The sequence below is a fragment of the Schistocerca serialis genome, chromosome 6, assembly GCF_023864345.2.
Source record: "Schistocerca serialis cubense isolate TAMUIC-IGC-003099 chromosome 6, iqSchSeri2.2, whole genome shotgun sequence".
NCBI lineage: Eukaryota > Metazoa > Arthropoda > Insecta > Orthoptera > Acrididae > Schistocerca > Schistocerca serialis.
In genome coordinates, this window is record NC_064643.1 from 39,804,590 (window position 1) to 39,830,283 (window position 25,694).

General features: G+C 43.8%; 1 protein-coding gene across 1 annotated transcript in view; it reads left to right on the top strand.

Annotated features, from left to right (window-relative positions):
* The window catches only part of LOC126484255 (uncharacterized), a 71,345-nt gene that overhangs the window by 38,661 nt on the left and 6,990 nt on the right, over positions 1–25,694 (top strand). Inside the window, exon 3 of the mRNA XM_050107676.1 lies at positions 1,485–1,670. Within this exon, the coding sequence (XP_049963633.1) occupies positions 1,485–1,670 (186 nt within the window). The remainder of the gene's footprint in view (positions 1–1,484; positions 1,671–25,694) is intronic.

Below are 25,694 nucleotides of genomic sequence, written 5' to 3' on the forward strand. Positions count from 1 at the left end.
CGGTAGTAACCGAGTCCTTGTTTATAGTTCTGTCTGTCATTCTGATGCTTCACGCGATCACCTTTGTCTCATTTGAGCCCGATGCTTGCCTTCTCGTAGCTCTCTCGACGCTGTGGAAATGCTGCACAGTGCCACTACTTCTGGCCGTGTGACTTCGACTCCTCCTGCAGAAGGTCGAGGTTGTAATACCTCTTTATATTCGATGAATTATTCTGATACAATTCTACCCTTGAATGATGTTTACTAACTTTCTATCTTCATACTTCCAGAATCCATGCGCAAAGTAGTTTCATACAATAGCTATGCCATGAGCACATAATTAATCTTTGTAGTACTCTCTCTGGTGGTTGTCAGAAAAAGCTTCCGAGATTGTCTTCGTGCCGATTAGCCTGAGCTTTGTTTGAAGAATTGTAATCTGAATATTGAAATTTATGACAAAAGATAACTGATACGAAATTGTACGATTAAAAGGGATATATATATATATATATATATATATTGCTCCTTTATACAAAAGGTGTGTATTTGACATTTGAGAATTAATGATATCCATCAATATATTGCGTAGTTGTTAATCAGAAGGGACCTTCCGAAAGACTGGATACGAACCTGCATTTAATAATCCAAGAGCTCCATTACTTCTTCAGAAGGTTAAACTTCATCAAAGCCAAATATCCGCATAATCTGCGGTTTCCCAACTGATTATACAACGCTCCCAAAATTACGAGGCATTTTATTTGTACAGATTAGCAGACTGCCACAAAGCACGAGCCTGCAGAGAAGAAGAATCATCGCCTGATTTCATTCTAACAAGTAAAATTTCTGAATCATTTGAGTGACTGAGATATGATTGTGTTTCCTATTATGAATGACTGATTGCTTGAACGAATTGAGAACTACATAACTACATAATTACATAGATAGGAGGAAAAATTACTCAGTCTGTAAGAGAGTGCAGATGTACGTCAACTATTTACACAAAGATGTAAACAGTGTATCGTTAAATCTTCTGTATTATATGTTCACTACTTCTCTGTGTACAACTTCAGTGACACTCTAGGTGAACAGATCTCAGGAAGTCTCAACATACATAAGTCTTGCTTTGATATTAGCCAATGACTGAGTGACAGTTCTAACAACTTTCATCATTTGATTTCTCTGTTGACTTTCTTGCACACTTCTTTTCACTCCTCGTCCTTCAAGCCACCACTGAGCTGCGACATCCCAAAGAAAAAGTGCTCTGCCACGGCAGGTGGAGTGTTTTATTCACCGTCGTGCCTTGCTGATGTCTGGAGCTGACATTATTTACAGTTCATCTGCACAGACGTAAAATTAGGGCACACACAGTGTAAGGTTGTCCACTTAATAAATACCTAAAATATGTTTTCCACTCTAATACAGCCGGTATTGGAAATTTTGGTATTTCTGTACATCCCGTATAATAAAAATTTTTAAAAAGCTTAAAGTGTGTCACTTGCTGACAGATGTGTGGTTCCCGTGCTGAAAGAGGCCGCCAGCTCTCTCGAGAAACTGCAGCTGCGCCTCTTTGACGTGGCACCCGAGGAGGAGGCCGCGACGTTTGCAGATCTCGGAGAGCTGCACAACCTGTGTGAACTGCACTGCAACCAGCTCTGCCCGCACCGGCCTCGCCTCATCTCTCTCGCCTTCCAGTAAGTCATTCCTCACTATTTATAGGTACAAGGCTGAGTCGATATAAATCAGATTTTATTTTTTAAAAATTCATTTATTGAAAAAAAGGCAGTTACAATTTATTTTTCCACATAATTCCCTGCTTTAGAAGTACATTTTTCCCAGGGAGAAGGAAGGTTTCTTTATTGCAGCATTATAGAATGCAGCTGGTCACGTCAGAAGCCAACTGCGCACGGATTCCTCCACACCCCCGTCATCTTCAAATTGGTGCTCTCCTAGAGCTTTTTTCAAGCTGTCTAAATAAATTGAAATCACATTGTGATAGGTGCGGGCTGTAAGGAGGACGACTAAGTTAAGTCCAGTGCATTTTCTGTAATTTGGAGATCACCAGAGCTGCAGTATCGGGTCCAGCACTGTCACAGAGGACGACGATCTGTCAAAGCGGTCGACCTCGTCTTTTGAAGCGATACGCAGCCCTCACCTTCTTCGGCAGCTCACAGTAGCGTGCAGCACCGATTGTGCATTGCTCGTGTAAAAATGCAGTGAGCAAAATGGCTTACCGGTAAAAATGAAAAATGGTGGAAAGAACCACGCCAGCTGACAGCTGAGCCCTGTCTTTCCCTGGGGCTTCCTCCCCCTTCCTCCAACACTCCTTACTGGCCCGTCTGGATGTGCGAGTGCAGTGGTGGAGCGACACACAGGTCACAGCTGACGATCCGACTCAAAAGTGCATCACTTTATTTCTCAAACCTTGCTGTAAGACTTTGACAGACCTCCGAATGTGTCAGCTTCTGATTTTTGATCAAAAGGCGAGGTACCCATGTGGAACAAACTTTCCGGAGCTGTAGGTAATTTGTGACGATCACTCGAAAGCTCCCGTAACTTATTTCTGATACTCTCACCTATCGGTCGCCTTCGAGAATGTATCGAACTGCACAAATGTCTCAGTTTGTAATACTGGTCCGAGGATGATGATCGTATTGCTGATTTTCCACACGTTCCCATTCTTCCTCAAAATCTTTATGCCAGCAAACACACGCATCCTTGACAGTATTTGATCACCGAACTGTGCAATCAGTCTCTGGAAGATTTCTATCACTCTAACTCTTTCACGAGCAAGAATTTTTGTAATAATTATGCATCGCGCAGTGGAGAGGTAGACCTGTCACTCAGATATCTTGCGCATTACGGACGGAGCTGTCGGAGGTATGCGATAGCCGGCTCTCCCTGCTCCTCACGGAACCACCCGACAATACTAGCAGCACAGGTCCGGTCCTACCAACTGTTGGTGCTCAGGAACAAAAATCCCATTTGTATTTGATTCACCCTCGTACCAACTCTGTTAAGTGTCAGGATGGTTTGAAGAAGACTGTAAAAAGAAAATGACAGAGGGAAATGAGGCAAGAAAGAAAATGATAAACAGGGCAACAAAATCTAATACGGAAGATTTCACAAAGGAAAGGGAGGAAGTAAACAGAATCAACAGAAGAAAGAAATGAAAATCAGAGAAGACACGAAGTATGGAGCTAGAATAAAAATGTAACGGCGAAGAAGTAAGAAAATTCTATGAAAGGGTTCGTGAACTAAATAAAGGCTTTTATTCGTGTACTGTATTCTGCAGTGCTAAAGGAGGAAATTTTATAGGAGGAGAAGAACAGATTCTAGAATGGTGGGCTGAATATTTTAGTAAACTGCTGATCAGAGATATACGGAAACCTCTTTATAACTTTCCCTCAGATAATGTTTCCCCCGTGTTCTGTCTTTCTTTTCCAGTCCCGACGAAAAGCCCGTTTGCCCACTGCTAAAGTTTCCTATTTAGTATGTTTACTCTGTACAACACTTTCCTCCATGTAACATTCATATTTTTGGAACCCTAACCAATTATTTCTCTCCTCATAGCATTTAAGCCTTTGGTGGAGGTGCTTCATTTCCCGTCCTGTGTACTTGCACAAGCTCTGAAAGGTCACACTGGGCGTGAGCCACACGTCAGCGTCAGTGCCCGCGTGATGTGAGATGTGACACACATTGTGCTTGTCGTTTGTCTCGTCGGCACTGTTTTTTTTGTTTTTCGTGTGAGCAAATGGTGAACAGCTGTACGGTGTGTTTAACACTCCACCTCAATTACACTATACACCTGAGGTGCACTGCAGGCATACGTGTTTGGAACTGCAGATTGGTTCACGTCAACCAATTACACAGTACACACAGGGTATCCCTGGCACGAATCTGCGTGTTTACACTAGATGGAATAAAATGTGAAAATGGAAGGAGAATTAGTGATTTTTCGTAACATAATTCATTTGAATTAAAAATTTCTGACAGGTGTGACCTTGAGGTTCCTATTTTTTAAAGTAATTGTTGTTCTGTTACGTAGCTAGCACAAAATTATTTTATTACTGTTCTGAATTATGACCCAACTGTTTTGTATTATAATGGTTGTTTGCTCAAGGACACTTTATCTAAATTTATAACAATAATGGAAATTCCAGGATGGAGCAATACGTAAAATAAGGGAAAGGCAATTACCTACGGTCTAACAGATTGGTATGTGGAACATAGAAACACTTAAAAGCAACAACATTCATCCTAGCTTTTGAGCATTTACTCTTCTTCCAGCAGTAGTACACACAACCACACAGGCCACAAATTTACACACGGTAGACGTAGCCGTTTTTCGAATATTTCCCTGGCAGTGCCTGTAACCATTAGGATGAGGGCAGGATGATGATGTCAATGACTGTGATGAAAAAAACAAACGTTTTTGGGTTCACCCTGGATGGGAAGAAGGAATCTGGGGCCTGAAGATCCATTTATACAAAGGTGGCTGAAGGATTTGAAACATTCAAAACATTCAGAAGATTTATGATGACCCCTCGGGTACAACAATAGCACAACTTTCTCATTTGGAGCAAGAAATGGTTCTAATACAGCCCAGAGGAAATAGGAAGCAAACATGTTTGCTTGATTACTTCAAAGAACCCTGGGTACAGGATGTTCAATTTGTGTCAGTTCATAGATTTTTGCGAAAGTCTGACAAGTTGTATTTTACAAGTTCATTATTAAAGTAATTATTTGTAGCTAATTCTTTTTTAATTTTTACTATTTACTGTCTTCTTATGTAGTATAACCTCAGTAAAATTTGACTCAACTTTTATAATCATCAATTAGAAGTCTTCACCTTTACAGTGTTTACCTCGATGCAGTGTTGAGAATTCGTGTTCCCTTGAAAAAAAATATCATAGAGAGATTTCACTGTAGTAATACTGGAAGAAAATGAAACAGGGCACAGTCGGCCATGCACAGTGGTAGCTAGGATGAAATATTTGCACCCACAACAATAGTAGAGAAAATTAGGTTGCCAGTTAAAAGCCTGAAGAATAATGGGGTCTCGGAGAACAATAACATTTCAGCAGAGATGACTGAAGGTGGTGGTGAACATCTGACACACCCTGTCCACCAGCTGATCTTTGAAATATGAGAAAAAGAAGTGATGTCAGACCAGTGGAACTTGGCCATTATTTGCCCGATTTATAAGAAGAAGGAGAAAGCAGATTGTGAAAATTACTGTGGTATCGCCTTATTTGATGTTGTGTACAAAGTCTTAGCCAAAGTCATTCCTGTGAGACTCATTCCATTTGCAGAAGAGATACTTGGAGACCATCAGTGTGATTTCTGACAGGGCAGATCAGTGACTGACTGTATATTTACTATAAGGCAAATAATGGAGAAGCACTATGAACATAATGTGGATGTACATCAGCTCATTGTAGGTTTCAAAAAGGCTTACAATAGCTTTAAAAGGAAGAAGCTATATCAGATTGTAATGGGTATGAAATTTCATTATAAACTAATGAGATTGGTACAATTGGTCCTCACCAGCATGAAATGCCAAGTGCAAATAGAAAGAAATTCTTCTAAAAATTTGAAGTTAACCAAGAGTTACGACAGGGGGATCTACTATCTGCACTACCTTTCAACATAGTGTTGGAGAAAGTGATGAGAAGGGGAAAGATCAATAACCCATGTGGTACTCTGTTTAACCATGTGAACCAAAACCGAGCATATCCCTATGATGATTGCATGTTGTCCAGAAAATTGAAAGAACTGGAACAAGTATTTGGCAGACTAGAAAAGAAAGCAGAAGAGTTGAGCATTTGAGTAGACGACATCAAAACTCAGTACTTCTTTGCTTCCAGGAGAAATGCTGCTGTTAAAGAGAAATACATCGAGTTGAACGGGACCAACTGTGAGAGATGAGAGAAAGTCTAGTGCTCAGAAGTGCCGATAATTGATAATAACAGCATAAGCGAAGAAATAAAAGGTGTGGATTGCTGTGTGAGATAGAGCTTACTGGCCCCCGATTAAGATTATTTAGTCACATAGACCGAGCAGAAAATTGAGGTGACTTTCTGTCAAGCAGTTATGAGGCAGGTTGTAAGACAGACTATGTGATCAAATGTATCTGGACACCTGACTAAAAATGACTTACAAGTTTGTGGAACCCTCCATCGGTAATTCTGGCATTCACTTTGTTGTTGGCCCACCCTTAGTCTTGATGACACCATCCACTCTTGCAGGCAAACGTCCAATCAGGTGCTGGAAGGTTTCTTGGGGAATGACAGCCCATTCTTCACCACAGAGCACTGCACTGAGAAGAGGTATCGATGGCAGTAGTAAGGCCTGGCATGAAGTCAGTGCTCCAAAACATCCCATAGGTGTTCTATAGGATTCAGGTCAGGACTCTGTGCAGGCCAGTCCATTACAGGGATGTTATTGTCATGTAACCACTTTGCCATAGGCGGTGCATTATGAACAGTTGCTCGATCATGTCGAAAGATAAAATCGCCATCCTTGAATTGCTCTTCAACAGTGGGCAGCAAGAAGGTGCTTAAAACGTCAATGTAGGCCTGTACTGTGATAGTGCCACTCAAAACAACAAGGGGTGCAAGTCCATTCCATGAAAAACACGTCCACACTATAACACCACGAGCTATAAATTTTACTGTTGCCACTACACACGCTGGTAGATGACGTTCACTGGGCATTCGCCATACCCACACCCTGCCATCGGATCGCCACATTGCATACTGTGATTTGTCACTCCACACAATGTTTTTCCACTGTTCAATCGTCCATTGTATGTTTATGCTCCTTACACCGAGCAAGGCGTTGTTTGCCATTTACCGGTGTGATGTGCGGCTTATCACCATGAATTCCAAGTTTTCTCACCTCCTGCCTAACTGTCATAGTACTTGCAGTGGATCATAATGCAGTTGGGAATTCCTGTGTGATGGTTTGGATAGATATCTGCCTATTACACATTACGACCCTCTTCAACTGTCAGCAGTCTTTGTCAGTCAACAGACGAGGTCAGCCTGTACGCTTTTGTGCTGTATGTGTCCCTTCACTTTTCCACTTTACTGTTGTTGTTGTGCTCTTCAGTCCAGAGACTGGTTTTATGCAGCTCTCCATGCTACTCTATCCTGTGCAACCTTCTTCATCTCCCAGTACTTACTGCAACCTACATCCTTCTGAATCTGCTTAGTATATTCATCTCTTGGTCTCCCTCTACAATTTTTACCCTCCACGCTGCCCTCCAGTACTAAATTGGTGATCCCTTGATGTCTCAGAATATGCCCTACCAACCGATCCCTTCTTCTAGTCAAGTTGTGCCACAGACTCCTCTTATCTCCAATTCTATTCAACACCTCCTCATTAGTTATGCGATCTACCCATCTAATCTTCAGCATACTTCTGTAGCACCACATTTCGAAAGCTTCTATTCTCTTCTTGTCGAAACTATTTATCGTCCACATTTCACTTCCATACAAGGCTACACTCCGTACAAATACTTGCAGAAACTACTTCCTGACGCTTAAATCTGTACTCGATGTTAACAAATTCCTCTTCTTCAGAAACGCTTTCCTTGCCATTGCCAGTCTACATTTTATATCCTCTCTACTTCAACCATCATCAGTAACTCATTTGCTACTTTAAGTGTCTCATTTCATAATCTCATTCCCACAGCATCACCCGATTTAATTCGACTACATTCCATTATCCTCGTTTTGCTTTTGTTGGTGTTCATCTTATATCCTGCTTTCAAGACACTGTCCATTCCGTTCAACTGCTCTTCCAGGTCCCTTGCTGTCTCTGGCAGAATTACAGTGTTATTGGCGAACCTCAAAGTTTTTATTTCTTCTCCATGGATTTTAATACCTACTCCGAATTTTTCTTTTGTTTCCTTCACTGCTTGCTCAATATACAGATTGAATAACATTGGGGAGAGGCTACAATCCTGTCTCACTCCCTTCCCAACCACTGCTCCCCTTTCATGCCCCTCAACTCTTATAACTGCCATTTGGTTTCTATACAAATTGTAAATAGCCTTTCGCTCCCTATATTTTACCCCTGCCACCTTCAGAACTTGAAAGAGAGTATTCCAGTCAACGTTGTCAAAAGCTCTCTCTTAGTCTACAAATGCTAGAAACGTAGGTTTGCCTTTTGTTAATCTGTTTTCTAAGATAAGTCACAGGGTCAGTATTGCCTCACGTGTTCCAACATTTCTATGGAATCCAAACTGATCTTCCCCAAGGTTGGCTTCTACCAGTTTTTCCATTCGTCTGTAAAGAATTCGTGTTAGTATTTTGCAGCCGGGGCTCATTAAGCGTATAGTTCAGTAATTTTCACATCTGTCAACACCTGCTTTCTATGGGATTGGAATTATTATATTCTTCTTGAAGTCTGAGGGTATTTCGCCTGTCTCATAGATCATGCTCACTAGATGGTAGAGTTTTATGTGGCCTGGCTCTCCCAAGGCTGTCAGTATTTCTAATGGAATGTTGTCTATTCCCGGGACCTTATTTCGACTGAGGTCTTTCAGTGCTCTGTCAAACTCTTCATGCATTATCGTATCTCCTATTTCATCTTCATCTACATTCTCTTCCATTTCTATAATATAGTCCTCAAGAACATTGCCCTTGTATATATCCTCTATATACTCTTTCCACCTTTATGCTTTCCCTTCTTTGCTTAGAACTGCGTTTCCATCTGAGCTCTTGATATTCATGCAAGTGCTTCCCTTTTCTCGAAAGGTGTCTTTAATTTTCGTGTAGACAGTATCTATCTTACCGCTAGTGATATGCACCTCTACATCCTTACATTTGTCCACTAGCCATCCCTGCTTAGCCATTTTGCACTTCCTGTTGATCTCATTTTTGAGACGTTTCTATTCCTTTTTGCCTGCATCATTTACTGCATATTTATATTTTCTCCTTTCATCAATTAAATTTAATATCTCTTCTGTTACCCAAGGATTTCTACTAGCCCTCGTCTTTTTACCTACTTGATCCTCTGCTACCTTCACTATTTCATCTCTCAAACCTACCCATTCTTATTCTACTGTATTTCTTTCCCCCATTCTTGTCAATTGTTCCCTTATACTTTCCCTGAAGCTCTCTACATCCTCTGGTTCTTTCAGTTTATCCAGGGAAATGGAGGGTCTTTCAAAAAAAAGTAAAGAATGTTTTGATCTGAGAGCTGCACAATTCTACCCCCAATCCCGCCACTGTGTCTTACACCTTCATTGTCTTCAGTGCCAGTATGACACAAACAGCATGTGTCATTTACTGTTTATTTGTATGATTTTTAAACGTGTGACAAAATTAATGATCCCACCAAGTGAGAGTGTAGAGTGTTTTTCTGTATGGCTGTGAAAGCTGGGAATTGAAGGCGAGAGAGACAGAATATAATAAATTTAAGAAGAATATAATTAACTTTCTTGAGAATGAGAAGCTTATGTACACGGATCAGCACAGTTTCGCTTGTGTGAGTCAGCTTGCCCTTTTCCCACGTGACATACTGAGAATTATGGATGGTGGGCAACATGCAGATTTCCAGAAAGAATTTGACACGCTACCCCCTTGCAGGCTGTTAACAAAAGTACGAGCATATGGAATGAGTTCACAGATATGTGAGTGGCTCGAAGACTTCTTAAATAATAGAACCTAGTATGTTGTCCTCGACGGTGAGTGTTTGTCAGAGACAAGTGTTTCTCCAGGAGTGCCCCAGTGAAGTGTGACAGTTGTTCTCTGTATACGTGAATGATTTCGTGGACAGGGTGGGTGGCAATCTGCAGTTGTCAAAGTTCAGTGACTGTATGAAGATGCAAGATGACTCAGACAAAATTTAGTTGGTGTGATGAATAGCAGCTAGCCCAAAATGTGGAAAAATGTAAGTTAATATGGATGAGTAGGAAGATCAAACCTGTAATGTTCAGATACAGTATTACTAGTGTCGTGTTTGACACAGTCAAGTCATTTAAATATCTGGGATTAACGTTGCAAAGTGATACGAGGTGGAACGAGTGTGTGATCACTGTGGCAGGGAAGCTGAATGGTCGACTTCAGTTTATTGGGAGAATTTTAGGAAAGAGTGGTTCACCTGTAAAGGAGACTGCATATAGGAAGCTAGTACTACTCGAGTGTTTGGGATCTGTATCAGGCCGGATTGAAGGAAGACGTCGAAGCAGTTTAGAGGTGGGCTGCTAGGTTGGTTACCAGTAGGTTCGAACTGTACGTGAATGTTATGGAGATGTTTCAGGAACTCAAAGGGGAATCTCTGGAGGAAAGGTGAAGTTATTTTCGAGAAACACTATTGAGAAGATGTAGAGAACCCACATTTGAAGCAGGGTGCCAAACGATTCTACTGTCAGTAATATACTCTGTGTGAAGGGCCGTGAAGATAAGATAGAGAAATTAGGGCTCATATGGAGGCACGTAGATAATCATTTTTCCCTTGCTCTATTTGCGAATAGAGCAGAAACAGAAATGACAAGTATTGGTACAGAACACCCCCTGCCACACACCATATGACGACTTGCAGAATATCTATGTGGATGTAGATCTAGATGTAGAGAGAGAGAGAGAGAGAGAGAGAGAGAGAGAGAGAGAGAGAGAGAGAGAGAGAGAGAGTGTGTGTGTGTGTGTGTGTGTGTGTGTGTGTGTGTGTGTGTGTGTGTGTGAGGGAGGGAGATTTAAAGAATTTGAGATGTGAGGTTGAAAGAAGAATGGAGAAAACAACATGAGTGGGTAAAGTGAGGAGTAATGGGGTAGTGAAAAGCATAAAGAAGCAAAGAAATCTCCTAAACTTCATTAAGAAAAGGGGAAGAGATTTAGCGGAACACATAAAATGAGTAAAAGGATTTCTGACAACAGCTCTTGAAGGTTCAGTGAGAGCACAGAAGAAAGTGGGAAGGAGTAGAATAAAAATGTAGGATGTAGTCAAAAGAGGAAAATTCCAGCGCAGGAAGCAGTTGACCTATGGAAAATGGTGTCAGCAAGTAGGCAATAGTCACAGCACCTTGTAATGATCATGAAGTGTGAGGTTCTTAGCATAATGTGGTTTCTGAATGCCAAAAAGTCTGCTCTATTGAAATTTATAAACACATAACAAAACATTATGGAAGTGTGTTGAATGAAGTTTTAGTTCAAAAATTGTGCATCACATTTAGTGGCAGACAGAGGAAAATTTATGATGAAGAACGATCAGCCAGACTGGCAGTTGCTACTGACAAACCCAGGAAAAAAATTCGATGCCATAAACGTTCCACTTTTGATGGACTGAACTTGTACTTTCCTGAAATTTCATGATCAGTTTTTTCAAATTGATTCTGGTGATTTGGGCTATAGAAAGTGTGTACCACATGGATTTTATCAAACTGATTCTGGTGATTTCGGCTATAGAAAGTGTGTACCAGGTGGTATTCTTGACATTTGGCAGCAACATTTCTCACACAGCATAACAAGTATGGTGGGGATTTTTGTAACCGCATTGTCACTGGTTGCAAGACGTGGGTTCCATGTAAAAGTACAGAAACAAAGTGCGTGTCATTCAAATGGCACCATTCGTGATTTACATCAAAACAAAAAAAAATCAACAAATTCTGATCACCAGAAAGGCTACAGCCACAGTGTTTAGGGATTGAATGGGCATCCTGCTCGTTGGCTGTAGGGTTAAAGGAGAGACCAAAAATGCTGCAGCCTGCCGTCAGACCCTTCGGAGACTGTGCCAGGCAAATCAAAACTGATGCATGGGTTGTTTTCCGGCAGCACTGTGGTTCTTCACGATAATGTTCAGCCGCATTCTGCTGCGTCGCCATGGCAGTTTACGTGGAAAGCTTTTGAACAGCGACGTCATAGCCCAGATCTGGTCATGAAATGATTATGATATTTTTCACAAAATGAAGAACTGAGAGCTGAGAGCACAATGGTAATGACAACAAACTGAAAGAGGTCAGTAGTGACTGGCTCAACAACTTGATGGCAAATGAGTCTGTGACAGGTATTTAAATTTGAGTGGCAGCTACATAGAAAAGTAGCTCAGCTACCAAAATATGTTGTAAAATAAGTTTTCTTCAATTATCTTCAATGAAAAGTGCTGGAGAACCAAAAACCAAATATTTTTTTCCTCGACTCTCGTATTTGGTACTATTCGAGAGTGTACTTGTTCAAATGTCTTATTAGAACACAGCTGGTGACGTGTTTGACAACCGCCAATATTTCGATAGGCACACACCCCACCGTTTGAGAGCCACATATGCAATGAGAGATGAGAGTGTGCTGTGCAAGGAAGTTTAAAACCTCGGTATGCTGGTCAAAAAGGACACACACACACACACACACACACACACACACACACACACAGAGAGAGAGAGAGAGAGAGAGAGAGAGAGAGAGTAAATACTAGCTCCACTGCACAACCAAAGATGATGAACACCGGAAGTTATTGATTGTGAATATTAATTATCAGCAGGAGAGGAAGTAACATTAACTCTGTCTCTCTGTTGTTTCAGGAGAGAGAGAGAGGGAGAGAGCTGGATTTTAAATGGAATTTAAGCAAAAACTTCCATTTCTAGAGACGTCACCATTTAGTATTTGCTATTGATAACTTTTGACATCTATCATCACAGTGTTTATCTGAATGTGACCTGCATATTGAGGTTTTAAACTTCCTCACACAATGCTGCCCTACTGCATTTGTGCTGCGAAAATGAAGGGCTGTTCACCTGGCTACGTGTCATTGGTTGCCTAAAACATCTCCTGACTGTGCTCCCTCAAGTTGTTTGAATATCTTATACATCAGCAGAAATTCAAGTTTCACAAGTTTGTGATTGGCTTTGATACGACCTAAGTGAACATTTGCGTGTGCCAGCAGAGAGTGCCATTCTAAGTGCACCGTACACAAAGTTACTCACCCCATAAAGACATCACATTAACACCTTCACAGTGGCTGAGAGTCCAGACGCTGTTTCAGGTATGCCAAACCCAGCCGGAGCCACTCGTCAATGCTCAGATCATCTAGAGCTACGCCGGCACGGTAGCTCAGCGTGTTCGGCCAGAGGGTTAGCTGCCCTCTGTAATAAAAAACTGAGTTAATCGATCAACAACGAACTTCAATGGACGTCTTACGACGTCCGCCCCGAGCAAATGCAACGAACAAAATGAGATTAAAAAAAAAAAAAAGAAAGAAAAGAAAAAAAAACAAAGAGCTACAAAAAATGTGGGGATATCGATTGCTACTTCCCACCACTATTTGAGATAGTCCTACATATTTTTCAGTTGAAACTTCTGGGCTGAGAGGCCGTGGTCGATGTATAAAATTTCCACCTGACGTTTCGTCTCCATCTGCGGGAGACGTCTTCTGAGGTCGACCGGCTACTGCCACTGAGGCACCATGTACTCTCGCATTTATAGAGCGCATAGAGGGCACCACCATTCGTCACGTGATGCCGACGGTATGCCTATCTTTGGGAGGCGTCATCATTCTCGATTAAGAGTAATTGATTGTCATTCTGCTGGCGCAACGTCGACATCCATATTTTGTCCAACTTTAAAACTTCCTCTTTTCTATTAAAGTTGTTATGGTGTTTGTGAATTTCTATTGCTTCTCTACACATGCGAGCATGATAATGGGATGTTCGTGCTAGAACGCTTGTCTCATTAAATTTAATTTCGTGATTCCCATCTCGAAAAACATGCTCAGCTACGGCCGATTTTTCGATGTGTCCTAAGCGGGTGTTTACACTTCTTTTCGTTGTTGAAATATATACTTGTCCACAACTGCATGGAATTTTGTATACCCCAGGTGTTGATAGGGGATGTCGGGCGTCTTTTGCATTTCTTAAATATTCCTTAAACTTCATGGTGGGTCACGGACCGTATCGAGAAAGTTCTGGCCAAGTATGGGTTCGAAACAATCTTCAGACCCACCAAGAAGATTAAGGAATATTTAAGAACTGCAAAAGACGCCCGACATCCCCTATCAACACCTGGGGTATACAAAATTCCATGCAGTTGTGGACAAGTATATATTTCAACAACGAAAAGAAGTGTAAACACCCGCTTAGGACACATCGAAAAATCGGCCGTAGCTGAGCATGTTTTTCGAGATGGGAATCACGAAATTAAATTTAATGAGACAAGCGTTCTAGCACGAACATCCCATTATCATGCTCACATGTGTAGAGAAGCAATAGAAATTCACAAACACCATAACAACTTTAATAGAAAAGAGGAAGTTTTAAAGTTGGACAAAATATGGATGTCGACGTTGCGCCAGCAGAATGACAATCAATTACTCTTAATCGAGAATGATGACGCCTCCCAAAGATAGGCATACCGTCGGCATCACGTGACGAATGGTGGTGCCCTCTATGCGCTCTATAAATGCGAGAGTACATGGTGCCTCAGTGGCAGTAGCCGGTCGACCTCAGAAGACGTCTCCCGCAGATGGAGACGAAACGTCAGGTGGAAATTTTATACATCGACCACGGCCTCTCAGCCAGGAAGTTTCAACTGAAGACAACACCGGCTGTGAAAGCCTACATTGTATTAGTCCCACATATTCTCCAATGGGATTTATACTGGCTGGTATAGAGGAGAAGTCAAGGTGTGGCAGGGCTATTGAATGTTCATGAAACTGGGTATGTATGCTTACAGCCCTGTGAACATGGCTGTTGTCATCTCAAATGACAGGAGGGTCCACAGCATACTGATCAGGAACATACACAGAAGGAAAACGTTTGGTTACTGAGAATGTGGAAATAAACACTGTTAATGTTCACAGTAACCTCAACAAAAGTGCTCAAGTCACGGTACATACTGCAGATTAAACACCTCATTGGGTCACCAGTACACTCGATACCTCGTGTCGTACAAAAATGAGCAGTATCACGACCCACTGGACCAAACCGTACAACTCCAACTGGGTACTGTCTAGTCCGTGTCATTTGGCTCGTCGAATGTGTGCAGCTCGCGGTTGCTCCACCTCTTCCTCACGGTCAGATGGAAGGTGTCAGTGTAAAACTATTGCTTAGGTGGTTGGGCTGCAGAGAATTTTCCACTGTGTTCGTGCCGGTTTCACGAGTGTGCAGAGTCGGAGCGAGCCAAGCTAGCACAGAATGTCACCAGGGTGCGATAGCGGTCAGGTGTCGCCACCTGTAGTGTAGGCGTCACTCGTGCTTTGCGTCGTGGCTCGGCTGTGTCTCAGAAGGCAGAGAATGAGACGGGCCACCCAGAATGACGACGTCCAGACGGACGGTTGAAAGGAGCTGAAGAAAGGTGTCATTCTCTTCTGATCTGTTCTGAGATTCCTTTTGGATATGTTTTTCTGATTAACAAGAGATGCAATTATAAGCTCCCGTCTCCTTGGAGATTATATGGCTTAACTAATGATTATTATGTTACATTCCTCTTGTTTTAGTTGACCGTGTATATCGAGATTTCGTTCATTGTTACATGCAGTGGTGTGGTACTAACTGATGGAGACGCATTAAGAAATGGTAAAATTAAATTTTTTTCCCTTCTCACACTGCACAAACATAAACACACTATTAATCAAACTGTGCCACTACTATTAAACACAGAGGTAAATCCTTCGCTACGTAACCGCCTTCGGCTCACGCAGCCTACACCGTCCACAGCCTCTCGACAACTGCCTCTACTTAGCGACTCTCTGCGCCACTGGGCATTGTCGCCCACCAAAGAACAACCACTTACAGATACTACACACCACTACCCTCACACTGTGTTGTAATTGTTAGAAAGAACAACCGAAAACATAATGGTTCTTCAAAGAGTTGTTACATCATTTAGTAGTGTAAATACTACAAAGCTCTCTTCCCGCCCTCGGTATTTTGTAGACGGAGAAGAAGTCAGACTGTAATATTTGGCATTGTGTAGCAGGTCCTGTGCACCGAGAAAATTTGAGAAAGGCAACTGTGTGAGAAGACAATCGAGGTAAAAGTCATCGAGAATAATACTCGAATGACAGACCGCTCGTGAAGTTGTCGACTCAATTACAGTGCGTAACTCGAGCTGCAACTTTGAGCTTTACGTGCAGCTCTGAATGACGGCCTTCTGTGAGGCACCAAACACCGTTCGTTCGTTACGTGCAGTTCTCTTTACAATGTTCATCTCGAAAATGCAGCAGTTCTTGTCAGGTACGAAATTATCGTCGAAAAGGCGCGACACTCGTCTCCCTGTCAGTTAGAATCTCGTTAGGACCTCTGTTCTATTATGCTGTGAGTTGTGCAGTAGCCTCTGAAGGCACAGCAGACGCTCTGTGTCGATACCCCAATAAATGCGGCAACTTCGCTGACGGTGTGGTCACGGGCACCTGCAGACGAGACACCTCCTCTGCGCCACTCTGCCACGTCTCCTGCTCAGCACGCCTTACTGCACCGCCTCGTGACCGCTCACTACCAGTTCCACACGTGTGCAGCGCTCCAGAGCGATCCGTGTACCGTTGTTGTTGTTGTGGTCTTCAGTCCTGAGACTGGTTTGATGCAGCTCTCCATGCTACTCTATCCCGTACAAGCTGCTCCATCTCCCAGTAACTACTGCAACCTACATCCTTCTGAATCTGCTTACTGTATTCATCTCTTGGTCTCCCTCTACGATTTTTACCCTCCACGCTGCCCTCCAATACTAAATTGGTGATCCCTTGATGCCTCAGAACATGTCCTACCAACCGATCCCTTCTTCTAGTCGAGTTGTGGCACAAATTTCTCTTCTCCCCAATCCTATTCAATACCTCCTCATTAGTTATGTGATCTACCCATCTAATCTTCACCATTCTTCTGTAGCACCACATTTCGAAAGCTTCTATTCTCTTCTTGGCCAAACTATTTATCGTCCATGTTTCACTTCCATACATGGCTACACTCCATACAAATACTTTCAGAAACGACTTCCTGACACTCAAATCTATACTCGATGTTAACAAATTTCTCTGCTTCAGACACGCTTTCCTTGCCATTGCCAGTTTACATTTTATATCTTCTCTACTGCGACCATCATCAGTTATTTTGCTTCCCAAATAGCAAAACTGCTTTACTACTTTACTGTCTCATTTCCTAATCTAAGTCCCTCAGCATCACCCGACTTAATTCGACTACATTCCACTATCCTCGTTTTGCTTTTGTTGATGTTCATCTTATATCCTCCTTTCAAGACACTATCCATTCCGTTCAACTGCTCTTCCAAGTCCTTTGCTGTCTCTGACAGAATTACAATGTCATCGGCGAACCTCAAAATTTTTATTTCTTCTCCATGGATTTTAATACCTACTCCGAATTTTTCTTTTGTTTCCTTCACTGCTCAATATACAGATTGAATAACATTGGGTAGAGGCTACAATCCTGTCTCACTCCCTTCCCAACCACTGCTTCCCTTTCGTGTCCCTCAACTCCTATAGCTGCCATCTGGTTTCTGTACAAATTGTAAATAGCCTTTCGATCCCTGTATTTTACCCCTGCCACCTTCAGAATTTGAAAGAGAGTATTCCAGTCAACATTGTCCAAAGCTTTCTGTAAGTCTACAAATGCTAGAAACGTAGGTTTGACGTTCCTTAATCTAGCTTCTAAGATAAGTCGTAGGGTCAGTATTGCCTCACGTGTTCCAATATTTCTACGGAATCCAAACTGATCCTCCCCGAGGTCGGCTTCTACTAGTTTTTCCATTCGTCTGTAAAGAATCCGCGTTAGTATTTTGCAGCCGTGACTTATTAAACTGATTGTTCGGTAATTTTCACATATGTCAACACCTGCTTTCTTTGGGATTGGAATTATTATATTCTTCTTGAAGTCTGAGGGTATTTCGCCTATCTCATATATCTTGCTCACCAGATAGTAGAGTTTTGTCAGGACTGGCTCTCCCAAGGCTGTCAGTAATTTTAATGGAATGTTGTCCACTCCCGGGGCCTTGTTTCGACACAGGTCTTTCAGTGCTCTGTCAAACTCTTCACGCAGTATCATATCTCCTATTTCATCTTCTTCTACACTCTCTTCCATTTCTATAATATTGTCCTCAAGAACATCGCCCTTGTATAGACCCTCTATATACTCCTTCCACCTTTCTGCTTTCCCTTCTTTGTTTAGAACTGGGTTTCCATCTGAGCTCTTGATATTCATACGTGGTTCTCTTTTCTCCAAAGGTCTCTTTAATTTTCCTGTAGGCAGTATCTATCTTACCCCTGGTGAGATAAGCCTCTACCTCCTTACATTTGTCCTCTAGCCATCCCTGTGTACCGTGTTTACTCGAATCTAAGCCACACTTTTTTTCCAGTTTTTGTAATCCAAAAATCCGCCTGCGGCTTAGAATTGAGTGCAAAGTAAGCGGAAGTTCTGAAAAATGTTGATAGGTGCCGCCACAACTAACTTCTGCATCGAATATATGTAGTGCTACACAGGCTTGCTTTGCAGGCACAAAGATAAATACTGGTGCCAAAACCTCTGCGTCAGTAAATAAATTAAAAAAAAAATGGAAGATGAGCTTTTTCCTCCGCCCCGAGTTTCGACCACTGCATTTTCATACATTATCCAACGAAGTAAATACAAATACCGTATTGTTCATCTTCGAATGTAGCAGCATTTCAATGTACTATGAAAATCCGACTGGCAAGACTGTTTGGGGTTTTTGTCAATATGGCCAACTCTACATTCTGAATTTTTACCTACCTGTGAGAAGAGATGGTTGCTAATAGGAAATTTTATGAATTGTGAATCACATGCGGTATTCTCTTCACCACAATATAATAATACTAATATATAAACATTTTGCCATGTATTCTTTCGTGTTTGCTGCTATCTCATTTAAATCCTGTCTGCGTAATAAACTACGAAACTAGAGTGAGACAACAGCAAACGCGGAAGAATGTACATATCATGTCATGTTTATATTCGTATTAAATGGTTCAAATGGCTGTGAGCACTATGGGACTTAACATCTGTGGTCATCAGTCCCCTAGAACTTAGAACTACTTAAACCTAACTAACCTAAGGACATCACACACATCCATGCCCGAGGCATGGCGACTGTAGCAGTTGCGCGGTTCCGGACTGAGCGCCTAGAACCGCTAGACCTATTCGTATTATTCTTATGCCTATTAGTGATACAGTCAGAAATGAAGCACGGCAATTGACTAGATTTTTAAATCTAAGATGACTCTAATTTCTGTGCAGAATGTAATGTACTAAAGAGGCGTCTGCAAAGATTTTCAAACGGAGAAAAGTTTTCGCTAAACTCTCGTTCAGAACATCTTCCCCCGCCCCCTCCCCCCCCCCACCCCCCACCCCCCGCTGCCATTGTAAGCGGCGGTAGCGCGCACATAAGCAAGCCATGCCGCGAGCGGCGACAGGCCGTAAACACTCACTATCATAATGCTACAAACAATGCGTGACACAGTACATTAATGCATTTTCCGCTCAGAGTGACGTAAACACCTATAACAAAGAGAACGGCACTTACGAGATCAAAGAAATATAAGCAATCAATGCAAACCAGACGAAGCACGTGAAAAAGGAAGGGTACCCGTATAAATACCGACGGAGCGCCTGACGCATAGCAATGGCTACCTGGTAAAGCTTAATTGCTAAGCTTACGACTCGAACCAAACTACTGTAGCTGTATCGTCATTCATTCGACCTAAATTGTGTCTCGTATTAAAATGAACCAACTTTGTTTCGATTTGGAGGTGCGGCCTAAAACTTTTCTCTCCCCTTGAATTTCGAGTCTCAAATTTCAGGTGCAGCTTAGATTCGGGAAAAATTTTTTTCCTTGCTTTCGAGTCTCATTTTTCAGGTGCGGCTTCGATTCAAGTGCGGCTTACAAGGGGAAGGCCTCAGACACGGCCAACCGATTCGGCTCAAATTTGGCAGGTCGCTTGTGTACAACCTAAAACGAAGGAATCTAAGTTATTTTGGGTCAACACCCCCGCATTTTTGAGAAAATCGCCCCTAAAAGTTGTGAAGAGCAATCGACTCGAAATTGGAGGGATCGATAGATAATTGTAAATAGAACATTTTTCATCATCGGGTATGGGGTCCGTAAACGCAAACTTTTCCGATCTATGCAAAAAATGGCAGTAGTATACGGCGCTCACAGTACAGCATTCTTGGACAAAACTGATGAGAACTTCCTTAATATAAAAAAAGACTGTCGCAATAACCTTCCCCACACAGAGACAATTTTAGGCACTCCGTGGGTGTAGAGTCGTCAGTGGGTGTAGATTGGTCTTTTTTGTGCCATTTTGGGCTGCTTTTTTCGATTCCCGTGCGTAACAGTGTACCCACGTTTCATCACAGATCAAAATCCGGTGCACAAAATGTTCCCCTTCAATTTGGTAGCGTACCAGTAGCTGTTTGTACGCCTCAAGGTGATGAAATTTGTCGTCTGTGGTGAGAAGATGGGGTACCCACTTTGTGGACTCTGTTTGAAATCCGACGTTGTCACTAATGATCACCGGAGCACTACCGTATGTAATGTCTCTTGCGGCGGTCTCTACGCGATATTTTCAGAAATATTATAAAAATATATAACTCAGTACATATCTCGAAATATCTCTTCTTATCTTTTATCAATGCAAAGTAGTTTCAAGCCCTATTATTCCTTGGAGCGTGCATTTACTCCATGGAATACCTTCTCTGCTATCTATGTTTTCTCTTATGAAAAGAATGAAGGAGATCTTGCCGATTAGCCGTGAAAGAACGAAGATGTATATGTATGTATTGTTGAGCTAGTAGCCATCTTGATGAGATTCTGTATAAGGAATTTAATACATGAACTAAACTAAAGTAAGTGTGTTCGCGTATTATTTGACTGATTATTATTGACAGTGTCTGCTTACTACGCTGTGTTGCACGGGATCAGTGGGGAACGTCTGATTTACACTGGACGAACCTGCCGTTTTGTACGCTCGAGATATCCAGTTTATTACTTCCAATAAATGGGCTAACACGGTCTTACCAGCACATCTCCGGTCTTCCCCGTGTGATCACTGAAAGTTAATAATTATTACAAATGTTTTCAGAAGATCGACTGACAATTTTCGTCGCACCGAGACTTCGAAATTGCTTCACTGCCTTATGGAATTTAAGTTAAGCTCAATTTAATCAGGATAGGACAGCATTGAACTGTGTGAATGTGATAAGCCTGCTTTGTGAATGAAAATTCCCTTAATATTCGCGTGTTTTTTACTATCCTGATCTGTGAAGCTCAATCGGGCCGGTGTGAGAGAGGTTTTTAAATTTCAGATCCCACAAAAAATATTAAACGTAGCTTATGCCAAACTTGTGGCAGGCATCCCAAAGAATCACGTGGGTAGCAGCACGTCAGTGTTTACCTGTGGGAGGAGATTTAATGGCCGGGCCAACCTGTGACGACGGTGGAGCACCCAGCGAAGCAAAAGCCAGTGCGAGCTAGACCTCCACGCCTCGTGGACAGTTACGCCTATTTCCGATTCTGTCAGCCACGGACCACGCGGATCGAGTACAATGCGTGGCGCCCCACTGACACCTTGACGGATTTGAACGAGTGCCGACTGTTTGCATCGTCCTGTCGTGTCCACGAATCAAACGGTGCCAGTGAGATGAGCCGGCCGCGGTGGTCTAGCGGTTCTAGGCGCGCAGTCCGGAACCGCGGGACTGCTACGGTCGCAGGTTCGAATCCTGCCTCGGGCATGGATGTGTGTGGTGTCCTTAGGTTAGTTAGGTTTAAGTAGTTCTAAGTTCTAGGGGACTGATGACCACAGTAGTTAAGTCCCATAGTGCTCAGAGCCATTTGAGCCAGTGAGATGAGACGTAGTTTGCACATTGGGCGGCACGCGACGGCAGTCCGACACAGTTCCGGGCTCGTCGTCGTGCACGTGACGTGTGCGTAGCCACCCGGAACGGCTCCACTGTATACCGGAAGCATCCCTGACGTGTCACGGCATCACCCGGACGGACGCACTTCGGCTCGTACTTCTCGGCCTGCGAATAATCCCAAGGACGACATCGGTATTCCACCTGTACACCTCGCCTGTGCTCACTCGCTCGCCATTCCCGGTGAATTAGTGGAGGAGGTACTACCGTCACACGCTGCCTCGGTGCCCGACACCGGCAGAACATCTGCGCAGTCGTACAGCCGACCTCCGACTGCACGCGCCGACACGGCACAGTACCGGTGGGTATTTGCTCGAGCCGATTTACACTGTTCCACATTATACAGGGTGAAAAGTATTTATACCGACAAACTCTGGGAGGTTGTAGGGGACATCAAAACAAATATTTTTCCCCAATGTCATTTTTTCCTATGAGGAGTATTTAAACCGGTAGAGGAAGATTTCTCTGGCGGCAAATTAATTAAACCAAGAAACACTTTTCCATTTTTTTATGACCAAGAGACAACACATTAACACAACCCAATTTCAATTACAGTAGATTTTCAGAAATGCCTCCATTGACCCACGTAAACAAATGTTACACCATCGGATCATGTTATGTCTGACACGGGCAAAACCCCAGGAGTATCCTGAACTGTTCCTGCTGCTGCTACTATCCGGGCAACCAGACCCTCTTCTGATGCAACAGGAGGTGCGTAAACAAGGTTGCGCATCTCTCCCCACACAAAAAAGTCCAGAGGGGACATATCTGGGGATCGAGCAGGCCACGGTACAGGACCACCTCTGCCAATCCACGTTTCTGGGAACCGTCGGTCCAGGAATCGACGCACGCGACCACTGAAATGTGCCGGCGCCACATGCGTTGTCTTGTAGGGAGCGGCACGTCTTCCAGCAATTCTGGCAATGCTCTGGCGAGAAAACTGTAATAGTGCCTGCCATTTAATGGCCTAGGTAGCAGATACGGCCCAATTCAACAGTCCCCAACAACACCGACCCACACATTAACGAAGAACCGCACTTGATGAGCGCTAGTAACTGTGGCATGTAGGTTATCCTCACTCCAAACATGCGAATTGTGCATGTTGAAGACTCCATCGCGCCCGAACGTTGCTTCATCGCTAAACAACACAGAGGATGGAAATGTAGGATGCATTTCACACTGTTCCAGGTACCACTGCGAAAACTGTGCTCTGGGTGGATAATCAACTGATTCCAGGTTGTGGACACGCTATAAGTGAAATGGACGTAACAATTGCTCTCGAAGGACTGTTCTTACATTCGTCTGATTAGTCCCAATGTCACGTGCAATTGCACGAGTGCTGACTGAAGCACCCGGCTCCACATGCTACAAGACAGCTTCCTCAAACTGCAGTGTTCTTACCGTGCGACGGCGTCCCTGTCCAGGTAATGTGCTAAATGACCCGGTCTCACGCAGACGTTGGTACACAGCAGCAAAGGTCGTATGATGCGGGATACGGCGATTAGGATATTGCTGTTGCTAAACCCGCTGTGCAGCTCGTCCGTTGTGGTGCGCTACGTAGTACGCACCAACCGTGTCAGTGTACTCACTCCAGGTGTATCGCTCTACTAGTAAACAGAGACAATGCACTACTACACTGGTGGACAGCAGTTGCCCACAACTGAAGAGCGTAATAAACCCTCTAACATCTCAAGATCGCAATACGGCGTCTAACAACTGACGAGCATAATACAGCCTCCACCAGTTTAAATAATCCTCATAGGTAAAAATGACATTAGGGGAAAATATTTGTTTTGACGTCCCCTACAACCTCCAGGAATTTGTCGCATTAAATACTTTTGACCCGGTATTGTGCGTAGACGTGGCACGGCCACCACTTACGCTGCCATAGAGTGCACCGCACGATCACCGTGACGAGAACATTTTGCAGATCAAATGTAATGGCGAGCCGACTAAAGTCTCCGTGGACAGAATTGAGACAGCTTTCACCTCAACTACTCCGATTATCGTTCAGTTCTTCAAACCAGTGGAGGACTTGAATGCGATTTTCACTCTGCAGCGGAGTGTGCGCTGATATGAAACTTCCTAGCAGATTAAAACTGTGTGCCGCACCGAGATTCGAACTCGGGACCTTTGCCTTTCTTGGGCAAGTGCTCTACCCCTGAGCTACCCAAGCACGACTCACGCCCCGTCCTCACAGCTTTACTTCTACCAGTATCTCGTCTCCTACCTTCCAAACTTTACAGAAGCTCTCCTGCGAAACTTGTAGAACTAGCACTCCTGAAAGAAAGGATATTGCGGAGACATGGCTTAGCCACAGCCAGGAGGATGTTCCCAGAAAGAGATTTTCACTCTGCAGCGGAGTGTGCGCTGATATGAAACTTCCTAGCAGATTAAAACTGTGTGCCGCACCGAGATTCGAACTCGGGACCTTTGCCTTTCGTGGGCAAGTGCTCTACCCCTGAGCTACCCAAGCACAATTCACGCCCCGTCCTCACAGCTTTACTTCTGCCAGTATCTCGTCTCCTACCTTCCAAACTTTACAGAAGCTCTCCTGCGAAACTTGCAGAACTAGCACTCCTGAAAGAAAGGATATTGCGGAGACATGGCTCAGCCACAGCCTGGAGGATGTTCCCAGAATGAGATTTTCACTCTGCAGCGGAGTGTGCGCTGATATGAAACTTCCTAGCACTTCGAGTCTCGGTCCGGCACACAGTTTTAATCTGCTAGGAAGTTTCAGTGGAGGACTTGTCCACGGACGACACTCCCCGTGCGACCTGTTAGGCAGAGCCCACTCCCCTAGCCGTCAGCGGTGCACGGGTACCGCCAGCTGCCAGTGCGCAGCCACACCCACCTCGTCCCGTCCCCGACCTGGCCGGGCAGCCCCCGAGACCGTGCTCCAAACGGGCACTCCGGCAGCCGGCAGACTGCGTCACGCGAGCTGGCCGCCGCGTCCATTTCGAATGCCCGTGCCGCACCGTAATGACGTCACACCACACGACACGGCCAGCTTGCACCCTGCCTGCCATCTGCTCTTAACACACTGTCCCCGGCAGGCCACTTCACTGGCTGTGATCTCGTCTTCAGTTCTCCAGACGTCTCCTCCCGTCTCGTCGGCCGACTGCCCGTCACAGCTCCCGGGCCCACCGTCGTCGCATCGGGCATTGGGGCCACTGTCGGTGTGCGTGTCACGTTCCCGCTGAGCTCCAGATACTACCCCGACCGCGTCCGGGCTCGTCCGTCGCAGTTCCCGGACCCGTGTTCCGGTCCCAACGACACAGCGAGCCTGTGCTCTCCGTAGTCACGTAGTGATGTAAAATTATGATGTAAAATGTGCCCGTATAAATCAATAAATGTATGAAAATGCACCACTCATTAATGAAGACCCTGTACTTTTTCCCCTTAGCTGCAAAGGCCCAGAAGATTGTGCCACGGGACAGAGCTGAGTGAAAGTCTGTTCCCGTGCATGTACTTGCAACAGCTGCTGCACTTAGTGTGCACAGGAAATTACTCACGTGTAAATGCCGCTCTAAGTCAAGAAAACGTCACACCACGAAGGAATTGTCCAGAGGGATGGAAACTGGCAGATGTGATGTACGTGCACAGACAAACAAATCATTAAAATTTCAGAAAAGTTGGATGATTTATTCGAGAGAAAGAGCTTCAGAAATTGAGCAATTCGACTACGCGTCGGTCTACCTCTGGCCTGTACGCAAGCAGTTATTCGGCTCGGCTTCGATCGACAGAGTTGTCGGATGTCGTCCTGACGGATATTGGGTGCCCAATTCTGTCATCGAAATCCTGACATCATTAAAGCCCTGCCTGTAATGCTCCAAATGCTCTC